At 40.1% G+C, this 17063-nt stretch overlaps 1 protein-coding gene across 2 annotated transcripts in view; it reads left to right on the plus strand.

Annotated features, from left to right (window-relative positions):
- The first annotated feature begins 2146 nt into the window (after positions 1-2146).
- The window catches only part of tjp2a (tight junction protein 2a (zona occludens 2)), a 51452-nt gene continuing 36535 nt past the window's right edge, over positions 2147-17063 (plus strand). The window contains exons 1-2 of one of the 2 annotated variants that reach the window (XM_030066171.1): positions 2147-2301; positions 13864-14002. In XM_030066171.1, the coding sequence (XP_029922031.1) occupies positions 13997-14002 (6 nt within the window). In that variant the 5' untranslated portion in view covers positions 2147-2301; positions 13864-13996. Of the gene's footprint in view, positions 2302-13863; positions 14003-16718; positions 16929-17063 lie in introns of those variants that run through there. The other variant, XM_030066170.1, reaches the window with a different exon arrangement.

Genomic DNA, 17063 nt, shown 5'->3' on the forward strand with positions numbered 1-17063 from the left:
CACATTTGGCATTCATTGTAATTCTTTTACTTCGTCACAAGGGGGCGCAGCATGGAAGGAGACTGGACTCATGTTTTCTGTCCTTTTTATGTACACAGTGCAGCTGGAGGAGAGAAATATATAGCAGAAAAATAAACACAACAAATAATAAATAAAGTGGACCAATACAAGGAATATAAGAAAAAAAAAAACATTTGAATAACCTGTAAGAGTAATAAAATATAAAAATATATATTTAGAATAGCCTATCTATAGAGCTTTCACCTTTAAAGTTTGGCATAGGCTAAATATATAATGAAATATATCAAATGCAATATATCTATAGAATAGATGTAGATCTCAGACAGATGTATAATCATAATGTCTGATTCATATTATAATTCCCATGGGTACTGGGTATGTAATGAATGGATTTTGTGTGTTCAAATGTATTAAATTTGAATTTATAAGACTGGCGTCACTCAATTTAATTTGGCTCTGCGATAAAACAGCCTTGTGTTTTTGTTGTGGCTGTACGTTGCTCTTTCAGCAGAGCATGGAGACGCATTGCTGCCGTGGTTAGAGGTTTAATAACCCGTCCACACCAGAAATAAGGGGGCTTATCTGCCCCTCCAAGTCCATTTGGGTGAAAGAGTTTGCCAAAAGATGATGTTAAACTTCAGACTTTGCTGCTGGAAACGCTACTTTCACTGATCGCCTTGGTTCAGCAGGACGCTAAAGGTCTTTCTGGGTCACGATGGCACAAAAGGCTTTGAAAACAGCTGATCTGTTTAACTTATGGGACAGTGGAAACCAAACATCACTTGAGTGTATTAGATTTCATGGATTTAATATACACACAGTGTTATTTTGATTTTTCCACATATCTCTCACGTGTACATTTACACATTTCATCAGGACATTGACTTTCAATTCAAGCATGAGACATTGCTCTGTTTTAATTTGTTTGATTGTTTTTATTCTTTCTACTGTTCTTACTGTTTTGTTGTTTTATTATCATTTGTGTACAGCACTTTGTTTCAGCTGTGGTTGTTTTAAAGTGCTATATAAATAAAGCTGAGTTGAGTTGAGTTGAGGCTGCTCAGAGTCCCACACACACACACACACATAAAGCAGGGCACTCAGTGTGTAGCTTCAAAACTTTTTATCAGGGACGGACACGCTGGCTGCTCAGGGATCAAAGCTGTGGCTGTCCAGTTGTGGGATCATGTGTTTTTTTAACCAGCAGGCTCTTTATCCGGCTCCTGACACTGAGTCAGGTTTCCCAGCAGGCACAGTAACTGCAGAGCGCCACAGTTTTCAAAAAGGCCTCTGTGTTTGCAGCCGCAGACATGCCAGAGGGTCTTTACCTGGAACAGGTTGGACCAGTCTGACCAGAGTTAAAATCAAACCTCACGCTTGACTGAGTAGGAAAAAACAGAGAAAGGAATCAATGTAGTGACATATTTATGATAAAATATTTCCTCTGACACTCTGGTAATCATATATTTTGTTTTGATTTTTTTTTTCATATACAAATTCAAGATGAAATGATTTGGGGTGTGTGTTTGTGTGAGTGGGACGGGGTGAGGTGGAGGTGGAGGTGGACAGGGGGACGGCTTGGGGGGGGCAGGGTGACATTTACATCAAATGGGACACATTTATTTGATGTTAATTTGTGTCGGCAGGTGGGACGCTCTCTCCACAAACAGTGCTGTTGGTGTCAGTGTGAGTAATGACGTTGGCATTCACACTGATCTGAGGGAAAGAAAGGGAAAAAAAGACCCCCCCCCAAAAAAAAAAAAAAAATCAAGTTGAAGAAACACAGGATGAGAGCAAAGAAAGACCTGAAACCTGAATCTTAGTCATACCACAATTGCAGCTAAAAGCAATATTTGTTAATACCCTGAATGCTAGATATGAGTGTATTTTTTCATTTTTGGAAACTGAAAATGTGTGAACAAGTGGCAGGAACGCGTCGCTTCACATTCTTTTGTCAGAGGATGAGTGACAGCATCGGTAAGTAAGTAACCAGTTAATAATTACATTTTTTTTCTTGACACATAACTGAGTCACGGTGTTACATTTAACCCCCACTCCGCCCAGAAAGGAGTCACATGTGAAACTGGGCGCAACACCTGCGGCTCCTAAGCCACGCCCACACCTGCGACGACCAGGAAATCAAGGTTTCTGAAGCGGGCGAAATACCTAAAAAAAAGAAATCATCCTATAAAACGAACCCACTTTTCTCTGTTCATATATTACGATTTTATACGCAGCTGGGTGACACAACAGGAGGAAATACGCGGAGGTTTTCACCTGGTAAGTCGGTCTTGTGGTCTAACTTATTTATTTTTTTTATTACGCGTTATAGCGCAGAGTGCCATATAAGGACATTCATTGTTGCCTATGGAGGCGTGTGGTGGCTTGAATGTATACAGTTACCAAGCCCCAAACCAGTCTACATTCACCTTTTGTCTAACAAACCTAAGATATAAGACATACCTCCAGTTATTAATGCTTTTATTTGATGTTTTGTCTCGCTACACAAACGCTAAACGTGACCTACATTGTTGTTTAGGCCTCAGTCAGTGTTGTCGGCTCTTTGTTGCTGCCTGCCTGTGGATATTGTGTTACCAGCTTCAACCTTCAACATGTAACCTGCCTCAAAAGTTATCATTCGAGATATGACTCGATATCAGTCACTAAGTTATTACTTGTTAGTTAGTCCGCACTGAAATCAGGCTGAATGTTAGCCTAGCTGGGCTAACAGGTGTTGCACTGAGCCTTATGGGCAAACCCTGTTGAGTTTCACATTAATTTACACAACATTGGGGTTGGGGAAAAGTGCTTAGGCTCGTGTGGTGTGTCATATCTGCAAAGGGTTTGTCATTTTTTTAAAAAAAACATTGTCCAGGTCTTGATTTGCTTGGAAAGTGCACAAAAGTATAATGCTGTTCATGTGAATAGGCATTTTTCTGTGGTTTCGGTCTCTTGTGAGTTCATATATTCTGATATTTGTTGCTCTGAGGAATAATCTGTATGTGGACAGTCGTGGTTTGTGGCAGAGTTAGTGGAGTGGGTGTAATGAAGTCCAAAAACGCAGAGTATGTTCTTGAAAAAAGTCTTGATTTTTGAAATTGAACCTGTTTTGAAGCCACACTATGCAGTTATGTATAAGGGAGGTCATCCCACCTTGTTATGATGTGGCTAAAAAAATGATGAAAGGCACTTAATTCTCAAAATAATATAACTTAGAAATGCCTTAAACGTCTTTACCCTGTCATAACCCAAAATATATATCAATTGTTTATGTTTTTGTGCTCATATCACACCAAAATATTAGATTCAGGACAGACATTTAAATGTGTTATATGTTGATTCTGCGTGTTGGCAGTCTTTGCATGAACCTGAGGGGTTTCATCCTTCCTCATCCTCAACATGAGCAAAGTGCCATGCTTTCCTATTTTAAATGACATACTCTGCCTTCAAAAATCCCAGTGTTAGTCCGATTTGCTTTTGTAGCCTTTAAGAAGTTTTACAGTAATACTGTCAATGATGTGATCCCGCTCAAATACAGAGGTTAGGCTGTGTTATTCTGGTATTACGATGCCATAAAAAGGAGCCTACATTGCAATTTGTAAATGGTGTGTTGACTTGACAGAGCAGTGGAATAATAGGATTTTCAGTCGGGGCCTGGCCCATTACAGGATTGAGATATTTTAAAGTGTTTTGGGCCTAATTCAAGAAACGCAGACAGATGATGAGAACTCAGACGACCCCCGGGGATATTTCGTCTCATCTGTCCTCATTTTATCGTGGACGGCTCCTATTCTGTAGTTCAATAGCATCGGTGCATCGGTAAAGTTCAGTTCAATTAATTTCAATGCTTTGATTGTCATTGCACAGTGTACAACGGAATCAGTTTCTCCATTGGATCACGTGAAAACACTTACACATGAAAGACTATAATAAATAAATAGAAGTATAATATAGTCTGTAATAAGACAAGACTGTAAATAAACAATACAAGGAGCATATTCCCTACTTTTGTGCTCATATTACACACACCAGAATTAGTGTGTGATGAGTTATTAGAGTTAATTCTTAGTGCTGATATATGTTTTTTTTGGGGGGATCACATCAAAAACATCTCATGTGAAGATGACAGTGACATTTGGTTGAATTCAAGCTTCATGTAACAGGGATTTTTCTGTTAATGCCGTTTTAAACTAAAATACTTTCTCTCAGGAATATCATTTAAATTTCATGTGTGTCACCCCTTCAAAAAAAAATGACCGTCTTAAATAAATTTGAGTGAAGTTGTTGTGTACTGTGGTAAATATGAATGCAAAGACAAGCACGAAGTGACAAATCATTAAATTGTATGCTTATTGGTAAGTTTATTGGTGCATTATCCCTGGAATACTTTCTGATATAAAAGTATCTGCTAAAGGCTAACAAATGGCTATATTGTTGGGGCCCTAGTTTAAATAATAAGCTATGCTCAGGATGCAATTTGATACACAAAACTTGGCTCTGATGATGTGGTACTTTCAAAAAAATAAGTGAAGTTAAAATTCACTCATTGCTTATGACTTATAAACCTATGGGCTAGGCAAAACAAAACTTAGGAACATCAAATAAAGCCAAATACAAGTCTTCTGATGCTCTTTTGTGCCAAAAAAAAAAAACATGAAAGAAATGTTTGTTTGTTTATTTCAATTAAATTTTTAAATGAAGCATGCACAAGCATTAGTGTGAGTCATACTCATGTGGTTGGGATTTAGCTTGGAGGGATAGACTGGCTGAGCAGAGGTCTGCTCGGTGCAGTGCGCTGAATCCTGAGCTCGCCCGTTTCACCGGATGCTTTGGAAAAACAGCAGGAGGGAGCACAACCTTTTGTCTCCTGTGAAATTGTAATTGCGCCTCGAGAATTTTAATGGCGCTTTCATGTTCTGTTTGTCCAGCTGCTGTTACCAAACGTCAGATTATGGCACTAACTAATCTTTATTTCTGCTGTGACTCTCCAGATCGCAGCGTGACGGTACAGATTATACCTATGGAAGGCATATGCACACACGGTGGCCATTCTCTGTCCTCTCTCTCTCTCTCTCACACACACATCAGCACACACATCACAGACTTGAGTGGCATGTGTCCCTCCATCTGGCCCGCACATGCATTGCATATGGACATTGCATAATGTCCTCAGGCAGCGAGCAATGCATTACTACTACAGTGTTACTGCACATGGGAAAACGACTTGGACCAGAGGAACAAACCTCTTATGTAAAAGCATTAATACGGCCAAATAACGAGGCGTAACAACTCCTACATTTGCTCGCTGTAGTTTGCTGTTTTTTTCTGAGAGTGCTGTAGTGATAAAAAAAAATTAGCTGGAAGAGTCTTATGTGTGTCTCTTCTACAGTCACACTTTTCCTGCCATCACACTGCATCTCACCTACTAATATGAAATCATTCAAGCATGAGAGTTGGTGAAAAAGTGAAAGCCCCAGGCAAGTTTGCACAATTCAGATGCTTGTGGCTTGTGATGACTTGTGAATTCAGATCGTGCAGGCCCTGGATAGAGCAGATTTAAGACAAAGAACTCATGGACTTGAGTGTGACCATAATATAAATATGTAGTAACAAATATTTTTCTAACTTTTGGCTGGTTTTCAGACGGTTTCAGGCGAATTAAGTTATCACACAGTGGACGAGAGCCGTGGAGTTACCAAAGAAGAAGGAGGCAGTGGTAAATTTAGTATAGAAGCGTTTGCTCCAAGACATGTTTCTACTGTCCGTTTTTGCAGTTCTTGTGGTTATTTGGGTTTCTTTCATTTTGATATATGAATAATTACACAGCTGCTCCCATCTGCTTGACTGTAAAAGGTTATTTTTTTCATTTATGCAATCAGCAAGTGAAACAGTGGGGATGGGGAGTGTCTGTTTAGTCACAGGTTGAGTTATATTACCTGGCAGAAGGGATTGTCCGCACTGTGAAACTGAGTGGGAGACAGGATTTCATCATATTGTTACGCAGTTGTAGTAAAGCAGTAAAAATGTATTCCTTCAGATTATGGCTGCGTTGGAGCTATTGAAAGTGTTGGAAATTACGTTTAAAGGGAGAATATGGTTAAACAGACTTAAATGAATGTGTGGTATATTATCCATTTCTGTGGTTTAGGGAGACAAATCATTTTGACCAGCTGTGTTCTCATCATGCACAGTGGCTCAGTTTTTCAGAGCTGTTTCCTCACTGCAAGAAGGTTTTGGGTTCAAATTTTAGGCCTCATCATTATTGTGTTGAGTTTTAACGATCTCTTTATATTTTATGTTCTCATGTTTTTGTAGATTTCCTCACACAGTCCAAAGACATGCAGGTCAAGTGAATTGGTGATAAATTACCCATAGGTGTGAACGTGAATGTGAGGGTGTTATATGTACTGTATCGGTGTAGAATGATGTGTGTAGTCTGCATAGGCCTGTATAGTGATATGATGTGGTGTGTGAAGTCATTTGAAGCACACTTTCCATAAAAGGCGAAAAACATGACTTGAAAAATAGAGAGAATTTGCAGGCTGGCCAGTTAAGTTTTGCTGACAGCTTCACCTGTCAAGCACAAAGCGTGTGTGTGTGTGTGTGTGTGTGTGTACAGGTATAATGGTGTGTAACACCACATGTATTACATGGAAGGATGTCCCGATACCAGAGTTTTGCTAGTTTATACCAAAAGCTTTAAAAAAACGTGACTCTTAGTATGTGAGTTGATCTGACAACAAAAACAGAAACTCGATCCATCACCCCCTCTGTGTAAACATAAACAAGTAAACAGAAACTTTATTTGTTTCACATATTTCCATATCTAGGCATTGAGTTACTAATGCAACATTGTCCTTTTCTTAATGTAGAGCGCAAAGCAGCCCAGTCAAATATTAATTCATGTCAGAGGAGCTTTCTGAAATGCTCTGCTCTCGCTTTGAATTACAGTCATGTAAGCGTGACTGCAACTTTAAATGTTTCATTATTTAAACATGGAGGCTACGGCTACATTGGAATGACAACACAGAGTGAAGAATCAAGTTGTGTCAGGATTACCAAAAAAAAAAAAAAATGGCACTAGTATTGGCATCTTTTTCAACATTTTGGTGTTCACTTGGTAGCGAAGTATCAGTCTTGTGGTATCCTTAGGTGTGTGTGTGTGCATATGTGCATCTGTGTGCTCTCTTCCGCCCACACACACACACATTTCACTGGATGGGTAGAGTCTTGGAAGGATAAGCCGGTATTATAAGAATATTGTAAGGTGTTGGATTATGGTAAAACCGCCTCCAAAATGTCATGCTGCTGAGCGAATATTGCAAGCTTAGTGGTTTGGTCACCTCAATTCTTTCCGCCCAGTTGAGGCTCCTAATCTTGGCTCCCCTGGATTCTGTGACAAAGACGACAGACAAGGCAAAGTTTGAGAGCCTCCCTTGGTCTGTGTCGCTGTTACCTAACATTTTATAAATAGAGTTTGTTATGTCTGTATCTCGCCGGTTGTGCTTCTGGTTTTTGGTCCCTCGCAGTGATGAGGGATTTCTGCTGCCCTGCTCTCTGGCAGTGAAATCTGCTGCTCTCATGCCACGGCCATCCAGAGCCGTAATCCAGACGTCCAAGCTGCTGGAATATAATTCCTGTCCGGAGTTTGCATTGGCTGGCAGCTCAACGGCGTACCGCAGAGATTATTTATTTATTTCTCTGCGCACGGGACATGACAGCGTGCTGTCGGCTGGTGACTTGGAACGACTAGACATGTAATCCGCGGTTCAGGCTTGAATGAGCGTGTGAGTGGAGTGGTGTGCTCGCAGTTTGGGGATGTTTTTTGAGGGTGGGTTTACTCTTCCGGGGATGTGTGTGTGTGTGTGTGAAGCTGAAGATGGGGTCTGGGTGTAAATGGTGAGAAGACTAAGCTTGGACAGGGGGATTATAGGAGAAGGGGGCGGGGAGCATTCATGATCTGTCAGGGCTTAGTACCACAATTATCCCAGTGGCTGCTGCAGCAGTGGTGGCAGAGGCAGCATTTTCATTAGTGTAATGTCCAGAGCATCTTCAGAATTACGTAAGAGTGACGTGCTGTCATCCCCTCCAGGCCTACCCTCTGCCTGGTGGTAACGTGGCCGTTGTTTTCTTTTTCCTCCCGCCCTCAGAAAGCCAAAAGGACATCTGTCAGAGTTGGTGGTCGGGGACGGGACTTTGTTGTGCCACAACACGGGAAGCTCGGTGCACGGGCTTGTGGCCGCTGGGGCTGTAGCTCATTGGGTGGAGCGACTGAGCGGCGAGGGGGTGAGGAGGAGCAGAGAGAGAGAGAGAGATGCTCTGAAAGACTAGTTTCATAGTGTTGCCGATGCAGTATGAGACCGGAGCTGAGCAGTGAACGCGCAGCAGCGGGAGGAAGCGTGCGTGAAACGACCCGGTTTGAAGTCTGTTTCTGGCTGTTAGGTGACGCGCTACAAGATGGAGAATGAGTGGTGGTAGTGTAGCAGTGGTCAGATGGTCGGACTCCACGTAATGCTGCTGTGAGAGCAAATTTAACAGTAGAGGTCTCGAAGAAGATGAAGTTTAAGAAGTTCATCACCATCATGCAAGCGGCTATGGGGGTCGTACCCCTGAACAAACGGGAGCTTCTACCCCCTGGCAGGAAATTGTGGAGACCTCCAGGGTGAGTTAGATGACTGTGTGTGTGTGAGTGAGAGAGTTTGCACAATAATAACAACTAAGGAGAGGGGTCCTGCACTTTGGTCACTGAGTGGATTTAAGACAGGAAGGGTGTGAGGACCCTCCAGCTCACAAGCGGAGCTCTCCAGAAGAGATTTATTTATTTTATTTTCCATCCGAGCGAGCGAAGTGCTTAAGTGGTGCAAAGAGTTTTATCTTTCTGTTTGTGTATGTTTATATAAGAGTCATTAGCTTAACGTGAGCTGAAGCTTATTTAAACGCACACATGCCAGAGTGTGTAACGTGCTGGGGAACAGTAAACTGCATGTGGTTCAAATGCCAGTTAAAGTTGCAGCAGTTTATCGTTAAACAAGATTCAGACTAGTGTTTTCAGTAGCTGGCTTCCTTTAGGCCTGTTGTTTTGGAGCTAACAAAATGTATTTGTCCTTATAAAGTAACGAAAATACAAAACAGATCATGCGACCATGTTTGTGTATTGTTTTTAAGCACTGAAACTACAGAAACTTTATGTCTGTCATTCAGTGTTGGACAACTTCATAACCATTTTAACTACATTTAGCTTTTTCCAAAGTAGTTAACTTATTTTAGATTATAGGTTAATGAGATAGGCTTAACTACAAACTAGGGCAGAGTGATTGATGAGATTTTATTTTAAATTACAATTTTGGCTTGCGATGATGATGAAAACAAGATAATTAAGGTAAAACAACTGGTGTGCGACGTCCCCTTTGGCAATGATTTCTCCCATTTTTTGTCTGGTGGTCACCGCTCACCGCCTCTCATTTGCAGCTTTTGCGTGTCCCTAAAAGCCCAAACTCACTCTCAGCCAGGCTGTGTCATGTCTATATTTAAATCCACTGTTAATAAGACAAGTTAAAGTTGAGTAAATGCAGGATGCTTCTAAAGTCAATGAGCAATCGTGTTAAACAATCAAAAATAATTGTGATTATGGTTTTTGCTGTAATTTAGCAGCTCTACTACAAACTGCATTTTCCTTCAAATTCTCCATCGCTATGTGTAATGTTTGCCCTAAATTCTCCTCTCAGCTTTGTAGGCTACTTTTGCTGCTTTTGTGTAAATTATTGCCTACACTCCCTCATGTGGGCTCTAGTTTTACAAACAGATCCTTGTGTGGCCTTTTATTCCCAGCCAGACTAAATCACATTCATGTTAAGCTGTTAAGGTTGTGTGAGTGCGGTCCAGGTGAGACCTCCATACGAACTCCTGAACGCAACACTCAAAAGTTTTGGTTTACTACACTGATACCTGATACATGGTGGCTTTGTGCCTACATGATATTTGAGACTCAGATATGACAATTCTTCTTCTCATTGCTTGGTAAATATCATTACTTTGATTAATTAATTAATCACGAATTAGCAGCGTGGTAAGTTAAAATGATCTCTGGGAAGCCTTGCATGTATTTGTGGATACAGCAGGAAGAATAGAGGTCTGGTTTTGATTGGCGGTCAGCATAACTGGGTGATACAACACTATCACAATATTTTCCCATGATAACAATGGTGTCGTGACACAGGTGATTCTGCGATATGTGATATGTTGTATATATTATGATCAGTCACAATATCTGTAACTGAAGAAGGAGAAAAGACCTGAGAAAAGGCAAAATGATTTTCCAATAAGCAGCATAATCAGTTGTGTTTTTCATTGCTTGCAACATGGACATGACAGAACAGGTCCAGTTAAAACACATAAAAGTTGAAAACTCAAATAATGATACTTGGCACAAGTGTATCAATAAAATATCACAAGACGAAATATCGCGATTTATCGTTATTTTGTCCCACTCCTAGTTTTGATCTTTTTTTTACGTCTTGCGGTGTAATTGGGGATCAATTCTGTTGTCACTTGTTACGACCACTGGTCAAACCCCCAGGACTCCTGCATGCTCCTTCCAGATTTTACCACCCACTGCCAAGTTTCCCAAACACATGGGAAACACACAAATCGCTTCCTCATCTCAGACCGCTTTCTTCAACGCTGCCCATCGCGGTCCACGTGTAATTTGTGAAATCCAACATGTGTAATCATGCACTGTCTTTGTTCTCTGCACAATGCCCCAGCGTGTATCCGTTCAAATGATTTGAATGTGTCAAAACCTCATTTCTGAATCACTGCCATGATGTCAGGGAAAAAAAAAAAGAAGAAGATATTTTTGCTTCGCAGGGAACACCACATGTTCAAACATGTTTTTAGCAATCAGGTCAGAGATGCTGCACTTTGACTGAGTCTGCAGATTATAGTATTATAGTAGGTAGTACCAGCATAAGCCTGATTTCCTTAGGTAACCTAGCATTATTTATACACTGGTGGCTTAATTCTTTAAAACACTTGGCTTATTTCATTCGCCATTTATAGTAGACAGTTTAGGTCCGGCCCTGCTCCCCTCATCTGACCCAGACGTTGCATTATGTTGAGCCAAGGCAGGCAGCTTAATTCTTTGAAATGTTTGTTTTCTATCCCATCATCTATCTATCGGGGCTTTGGTTGTCGTTCCGACTCCCCCATTAAGGGAAATGGTTGTTTGTAATCTGCAATTTGCCCCTGAAATTGATGGTGTCCTTGTGACAGATAAGCACTTCTGTATTCCTTCTCAAATATATCGGAGCTTAAAACGAAAATACACCCAAAAGCAGCTTTCGGGTCTGCTGGCTTTCTTGTTTGACCTTGGACAAATCATGTGCAATGTTATTTTTTTTATGAAAAAAACAAAAACAAAACGGAAATAGAGGCAAAATCTGAGGTCTGGTGCACTTAAAGTGAATAGGAGGCGAGTTTATGAACATTATTAGAGTTTCCACAAGTGAGAGCTATTTTCATTGGTCATGAAAATGAGATAATTGACTAGCATGTAGACATACACACCCTGGAAGGGTTAATTAATTGAGTGTTTAAAATGGATGTAGACATCTAAAAGTGAAAGTTTAGTAGACATTTAACACAATGCTGTCTGAGGGATTTGTACAGATGTGATTCTCTGGTGTGTATTTTGATATTTACATCTGTCTATGCCTTGTTTAAATATGTTACCATGTATTTACTGCTTGGTCTTGGTAAACTGGGTTTTAACTGGACTGTCCAAAACCCAAACAGATCCCAGACACTGTGAGAGAAAATCACAGTTAAAAATGTACAAATGACATGTGGTTCATGATAACTTTCCATGATGACATCATTTTGGAAAACTGATCTTGGCTAACTTTGAGTTTTGGATGATAAAGCGCTGACAGTAATTTGGCCCATGCATCTGTCTCTGATTGTGCACATTTGCATGATAATGTGAGTTTGTTTGTTGTCTTTGGGTCTTGTAAGTGTTGCTGATGGGGGTGATGAGCAGGTCAGACACTCTTTTGTATTTCCCGGAACAGGATGAATCACTGAACCACAAGCACTCGGCTTGAGCTTTGACCGCTTTCACAGTTTTACCCTCCTTTTGTTTTCGGCTCATTATGTTGGAATTTCCACGTTCCATCTGACATTTTGGTCAAAAACTAATTATAATGTAACACTGTAAGTGCAGCTTTACATGTCAGTGAAGTTGGGTTTTGAAAATGTTGTACAGTGTGAAAAAAATGAAACATTAAGAGCATATATTAGTTTAATTTTGTATCTGTATGTATCTATGCACACATCTGAAGTCATTATCTCAAAATGACTAAATTTCAAGGTCACAGCTTCCATTTTAAAGATGACTCATGGGAAGTAATGTGCACACACTGTCTTATTCATGCTCCTTTTTTTTTTTTTTTTTACACCGCTCTCTCTTGTAAAAGATGTACAGATGATCTCAAACAGTTCATGAAACACACTCCATCTATTTGACAAATTTTGAAAAGATGAAAAAAGGTAGAGATTAAGAGTGAGACTGTTGATCCTCCAGTGGACAATTTTAGTTTTTCTGACGTTGAGGCTCAAGACTAAAAAGGTGATTTGCTTAGTTTGCATTGTGCCCAAGAGATCACAGTGACTGTTGGGTAAAGTCTGTATCATTTCTCAAATTGCATCTTAAATGTGCATCTTCAGAGTTCCCATGCATCCTGGAAAATCTGGGAAACCTGGAAATTTCTAGGCTGGTTTTCCAATCATGGAATACATTTGGAAAAGGCAAAAGCTGATAAGATGTCATGGGGATATTAGTGAGATCCTGGAAGAGTATAAAGTTCGGCTGAGATCACATATTCAGACATTTTGCATATTTTTAGCCACTGACCCCCGTTTCAGTGCCCGGTCACACCCGGCTGTCATGTTTTGGCGTTTTGCAGTGTCACGTGTACGGAAGCCCAAACAAGTCATCAACAAGCAAAACTAACTTTTTATCAACACGGTGTTTGAGCGGAAACAGCACACCTTTAGCACGTTATCAACACATTTGTGCACTCTTAGCGTGTTGGCACCATTCTTATCTTTGTAACACATAAACAACATGTTGACAATGCGTAATTTGTGAATTTGACTTTGACACTTGGACACTTGGTCCATATTTAACTGTTCTTAGATGACTTTCTGTGAGGAACAGCTGATACATATGCAAGCCATTGAATATGGGGAAAAATCCTTGAAAATGACTTCCTCAAAAGAGTGGGAGCCCTGATTTTAGAGACAGGCATATATGGTATTTTTTTAAGGTATTTCATATTTTTCATGGCTCTGCCAAGGTCTGAGTACCGAACATAGATACATTTATGGCACCGACTGAATTGCTTCGATACTATGGATAATTGAGGATCAAAAAATGCCAAGCTACTGAAAGTTAGTACCGAATGGCCTAAGGAGTAAAACTCATCAGCTTCATTGAGCCAGTAAGTATGCAGCATGTTTGTACCAACATCTAATGATTGGCTAATGTTACAAGAAGTAGAGACACTACGTTATACTCAGATGTCATAAAATTGAGTTTTATCACAAAATTTTATAAAATCAGAATCAAAAAGCATCATTCAGGAATTGGTATCCAAGTCAAAGTATCAGCACCGGTACCGATATTGAAAATGTCTGAACGGTGCCCAGTCCCACCTCTGCCTGCTTCATCCTTACACCCATCATTAGCACAGTTTGTTGTGTCATGTGGCATTTTTGACATCATTGGCCTGACTGATTGTCTTATTGCTGGCAGCTGAAAGTGTTTTCTCTGTCTCCTGGCAGGGACCAGCCCGGCACCGACCAGTCCGGCACAGACCTTCTGAAGTCCAGTCGCTCCTGGGACAGGTTCTGTTGGACGAGGGAAGCGCAGTACTTGTGTCTTCGCCGCCTCTCTTCTCGCAGCTACTCCGCTATCATGATGGTATGTTGTTGACACAGTGTGGCGCGTTGACCCTGCGTGTGTGTATTGAAATGTTTGTCTGCGGCCTTACAGTCGCTCTTTGCACCGCACGTGAGTCCCTCCACCACGCGTCTCAGGGCGCAGGCTGCTGGAAAACCTCTCGCTCACTGAGTCATGGTGCCTACATGACCTTTGACATTTATTTACGTTTTTTTTTGTAGTCTGGATTGAAATGACAGTCAAGTCTTTCTAGTGTGATGAACTCCATCACTGTTAGTGTGCAGGTAAAACATAATTTAGCTTACAACGAAGCAGTTTGAAATCAACATGACTGCACCAATTTCACCAAGGCAAATTCCTCTATATTTATCTTATTCAACAAGTAATTTGATCGTGATTCTGATACAGACCCATCGGAAAGGGACTGCAGGACAGTGAAATGTTCAGAGCTGTGAAATTATAAATATAAGCTGATGTGTGAAATTTGTTGTACATATTCTGAATTACTCACTGCAGCACAGAGATTGAGATTTCTCAATATATACATCCACAAATAACCTCGCAATCTTAACAAAATTGAACCAAACTAACTCAATGAAAAGAAAATTAAAATTTACCACAGCAACACACATTTACCACATAAACAAACCAGCTCAAGCTCAATGTCTTCATATCTCATCAACATAAATGGAATATGCTAAATATACATGTATATATGAATTTACACATACATCCTAACCTAAATACCAAGCCATCCAACAAAAATGACCCACTTCTCCTGCATTCTTGTCCATCTTTCCTACATTTTAACACAAGAAAAAAGCAAACAGAAAACCAACAAACAAAAAAAACTGTTTTCCTCGCTACATTTCTAGATTGATTCATGTTGCCTGTCACTATTTTAAAGTGAAAACCTTATAATTCCAGTATTAGTGAGTTTTCATGTTTTAACTTCAGAGGATTACATGCTCCTCTGTGGTTCTCAGAAAAGTCTTTGAAACCCTATAAGATCTAACAGGATAAACTCAAAAATACATGACCGTCCAAGTAGAAACGAGGCAGATTTTTTATTTTTCTTGTCAGCTTTGTGACAAGTTGACACATTGGAGATGCACAGGGTTTTCACGGCGAGGCTTTGTGTCCGCGGGCCTCTTGTCCTCTTGCACGCTGACCCCCTCCTGCCTCCAGGATGATGAACGGCAGAGATACGCGTGATGTCACTGAGGCATCGTCGCTGTTTTTGCCACATGGTCGCACAAATCATCCAGGCCAGCGGGGCTGCTTTGCATTAGAATGGCTAACCACATACTTCAGTTCTGAGATGCTGTGATTTCACTTGATTGAACTTGACTGGAGATATTTTTTAAAGCAATTAAAAAAAAGCTTTTCTCAAGTCTTATTAGTTAATATTCATCTTCAAAGTGTTACCTCTCAGAAAGTAATGGTTTCAAGTTGGCCAGGAAGTTTTGCAGAGCTTCATTGTGTGTTGTGTCTTTATAACAGTGACTACTTTTATATATCTATATCTATATCTATCTATCTATATCTATATATCTATCTATCTATCTATCTATATATAGATATAGATATAGATATATATACATATACATGTAAACAGTGAATATTGGTTCAGTTGCATTTAGAGTTTTGATAATAATTTTACTGTATTTTAAAGGTTAGAGGTTAGCTGGTTGCTGTCATGTCTGCTTTGTCTGGGGTTGATAAAAGCAGCAGAACAGGGGCCTTGGCTTGAATGGGGTAGCATTGCGCACACACACCACACACACACACACACACACACACACACACACACACACACACACACACACACACACACACACACACACACACACACACACTAACAATAGATTATTGTTGGACAGCTGCACATCCTGGTCTAGTTTTTCCAGACTTTTGCTTCAGCTGGTTTTCAAACTCTTCCTCCCTTATGCTCTTATTGTGAAATTTGTTTTGAGATATGTTTCAAAATTCCTGAAAAAAAGTGTTGTGCACATATAGGTGACATTCTTCTGATGCCAAAAATACTTTTATTTTCAAGGCACCCTTCTATAGCCTATTAACTACATAGCCAGTCAAAAAAAAAGTTAATCTCTTGCCTTGTTAAGAGTATTGGTGTGGATTTTATTTATTTAATGGGTTTAATTGTTGATCGTATGGACTCTAAACCATTTTTAGGACCTTTTAATGTTTTTAACATACAAAAGTAGCTGCTTGCTGTTTGTAGGGCAGTTTGTAGAGCTGCTGCATCTGCAAATGTTTTTAAGAAGAAAAATAAAAGAAATCTCAAAATGTAGATTGAATGAAGCAGCTACGCCTTTAATTTCCAATTTCCTGCATGTCAGTCAGATGTGTGTGTTTTGCAGCAGGTTGTAAATGTCTGGGAGTCTCTCAGCGGGATCCTTGAAAAATCAGTGCGACTTTGGACGGATCCACCTCGACAAGATCAGACGAGCAAACACGACCCGTGTGTGTTTTTGAACAAAGCGCCATTAAGGTCATTTTTATAATCAGTGTGCGCAAATATCGTTTTTAGCGCTGTTTTAATTCTTTTGCATATTCGTACAGGGCTACTAATTCCGTATAGTTCATGTGCATTAGATTGACGTTAAATGAACCCCCCGTTTCCATTTGGTATAATCTAAACCTCAAGGAACTCGGCGCTAATTTTTGCCGTAATAATCTAATCTTGACGTTTTCTTTTTTCAGTCAGATGTGAAATTTTAAGCCATGTAGGCGAGTGGACTTCTTAGACCTGACGTTGCATCTGATCAGTAACTATTTATTGCATTTTTATTTTATTATTAAAATTATTATTTGGCCATTTTTTCCCCCCATTGTTGAGCGCAAGTCCAGTTCAAAGTGCGTGATGCCCGTAAACGGAGCTGGGCTGCTCTCTCTCAGCAGATATGCAACTCAGTACTTTCAAGTAAGTAAAGCAGACTGCTGGAAAATATCGATATCTGCTCAAAGCGATGGATCTCAGTGTCCTTCTAGAGTAGATGTAGCTGGTGTGTGTTTGTGTGGGATGTTTTCTTTATGAGGGAAAATCAAACTTATTTAT

Source organism: Myripristis murdjan, chromosome 12, assembly GCF_902150065.1.
Source record: "Myripristis murdjan chromosome 12, fMyrMur1.1, whole genome shotgun sequence".
Lineage (NCBI taxonomy): Eukaryota > Metazoa > Chordata > Actinopteri > Holocentriformes > Holocentridae > Myripristis > Myripristis murdjan.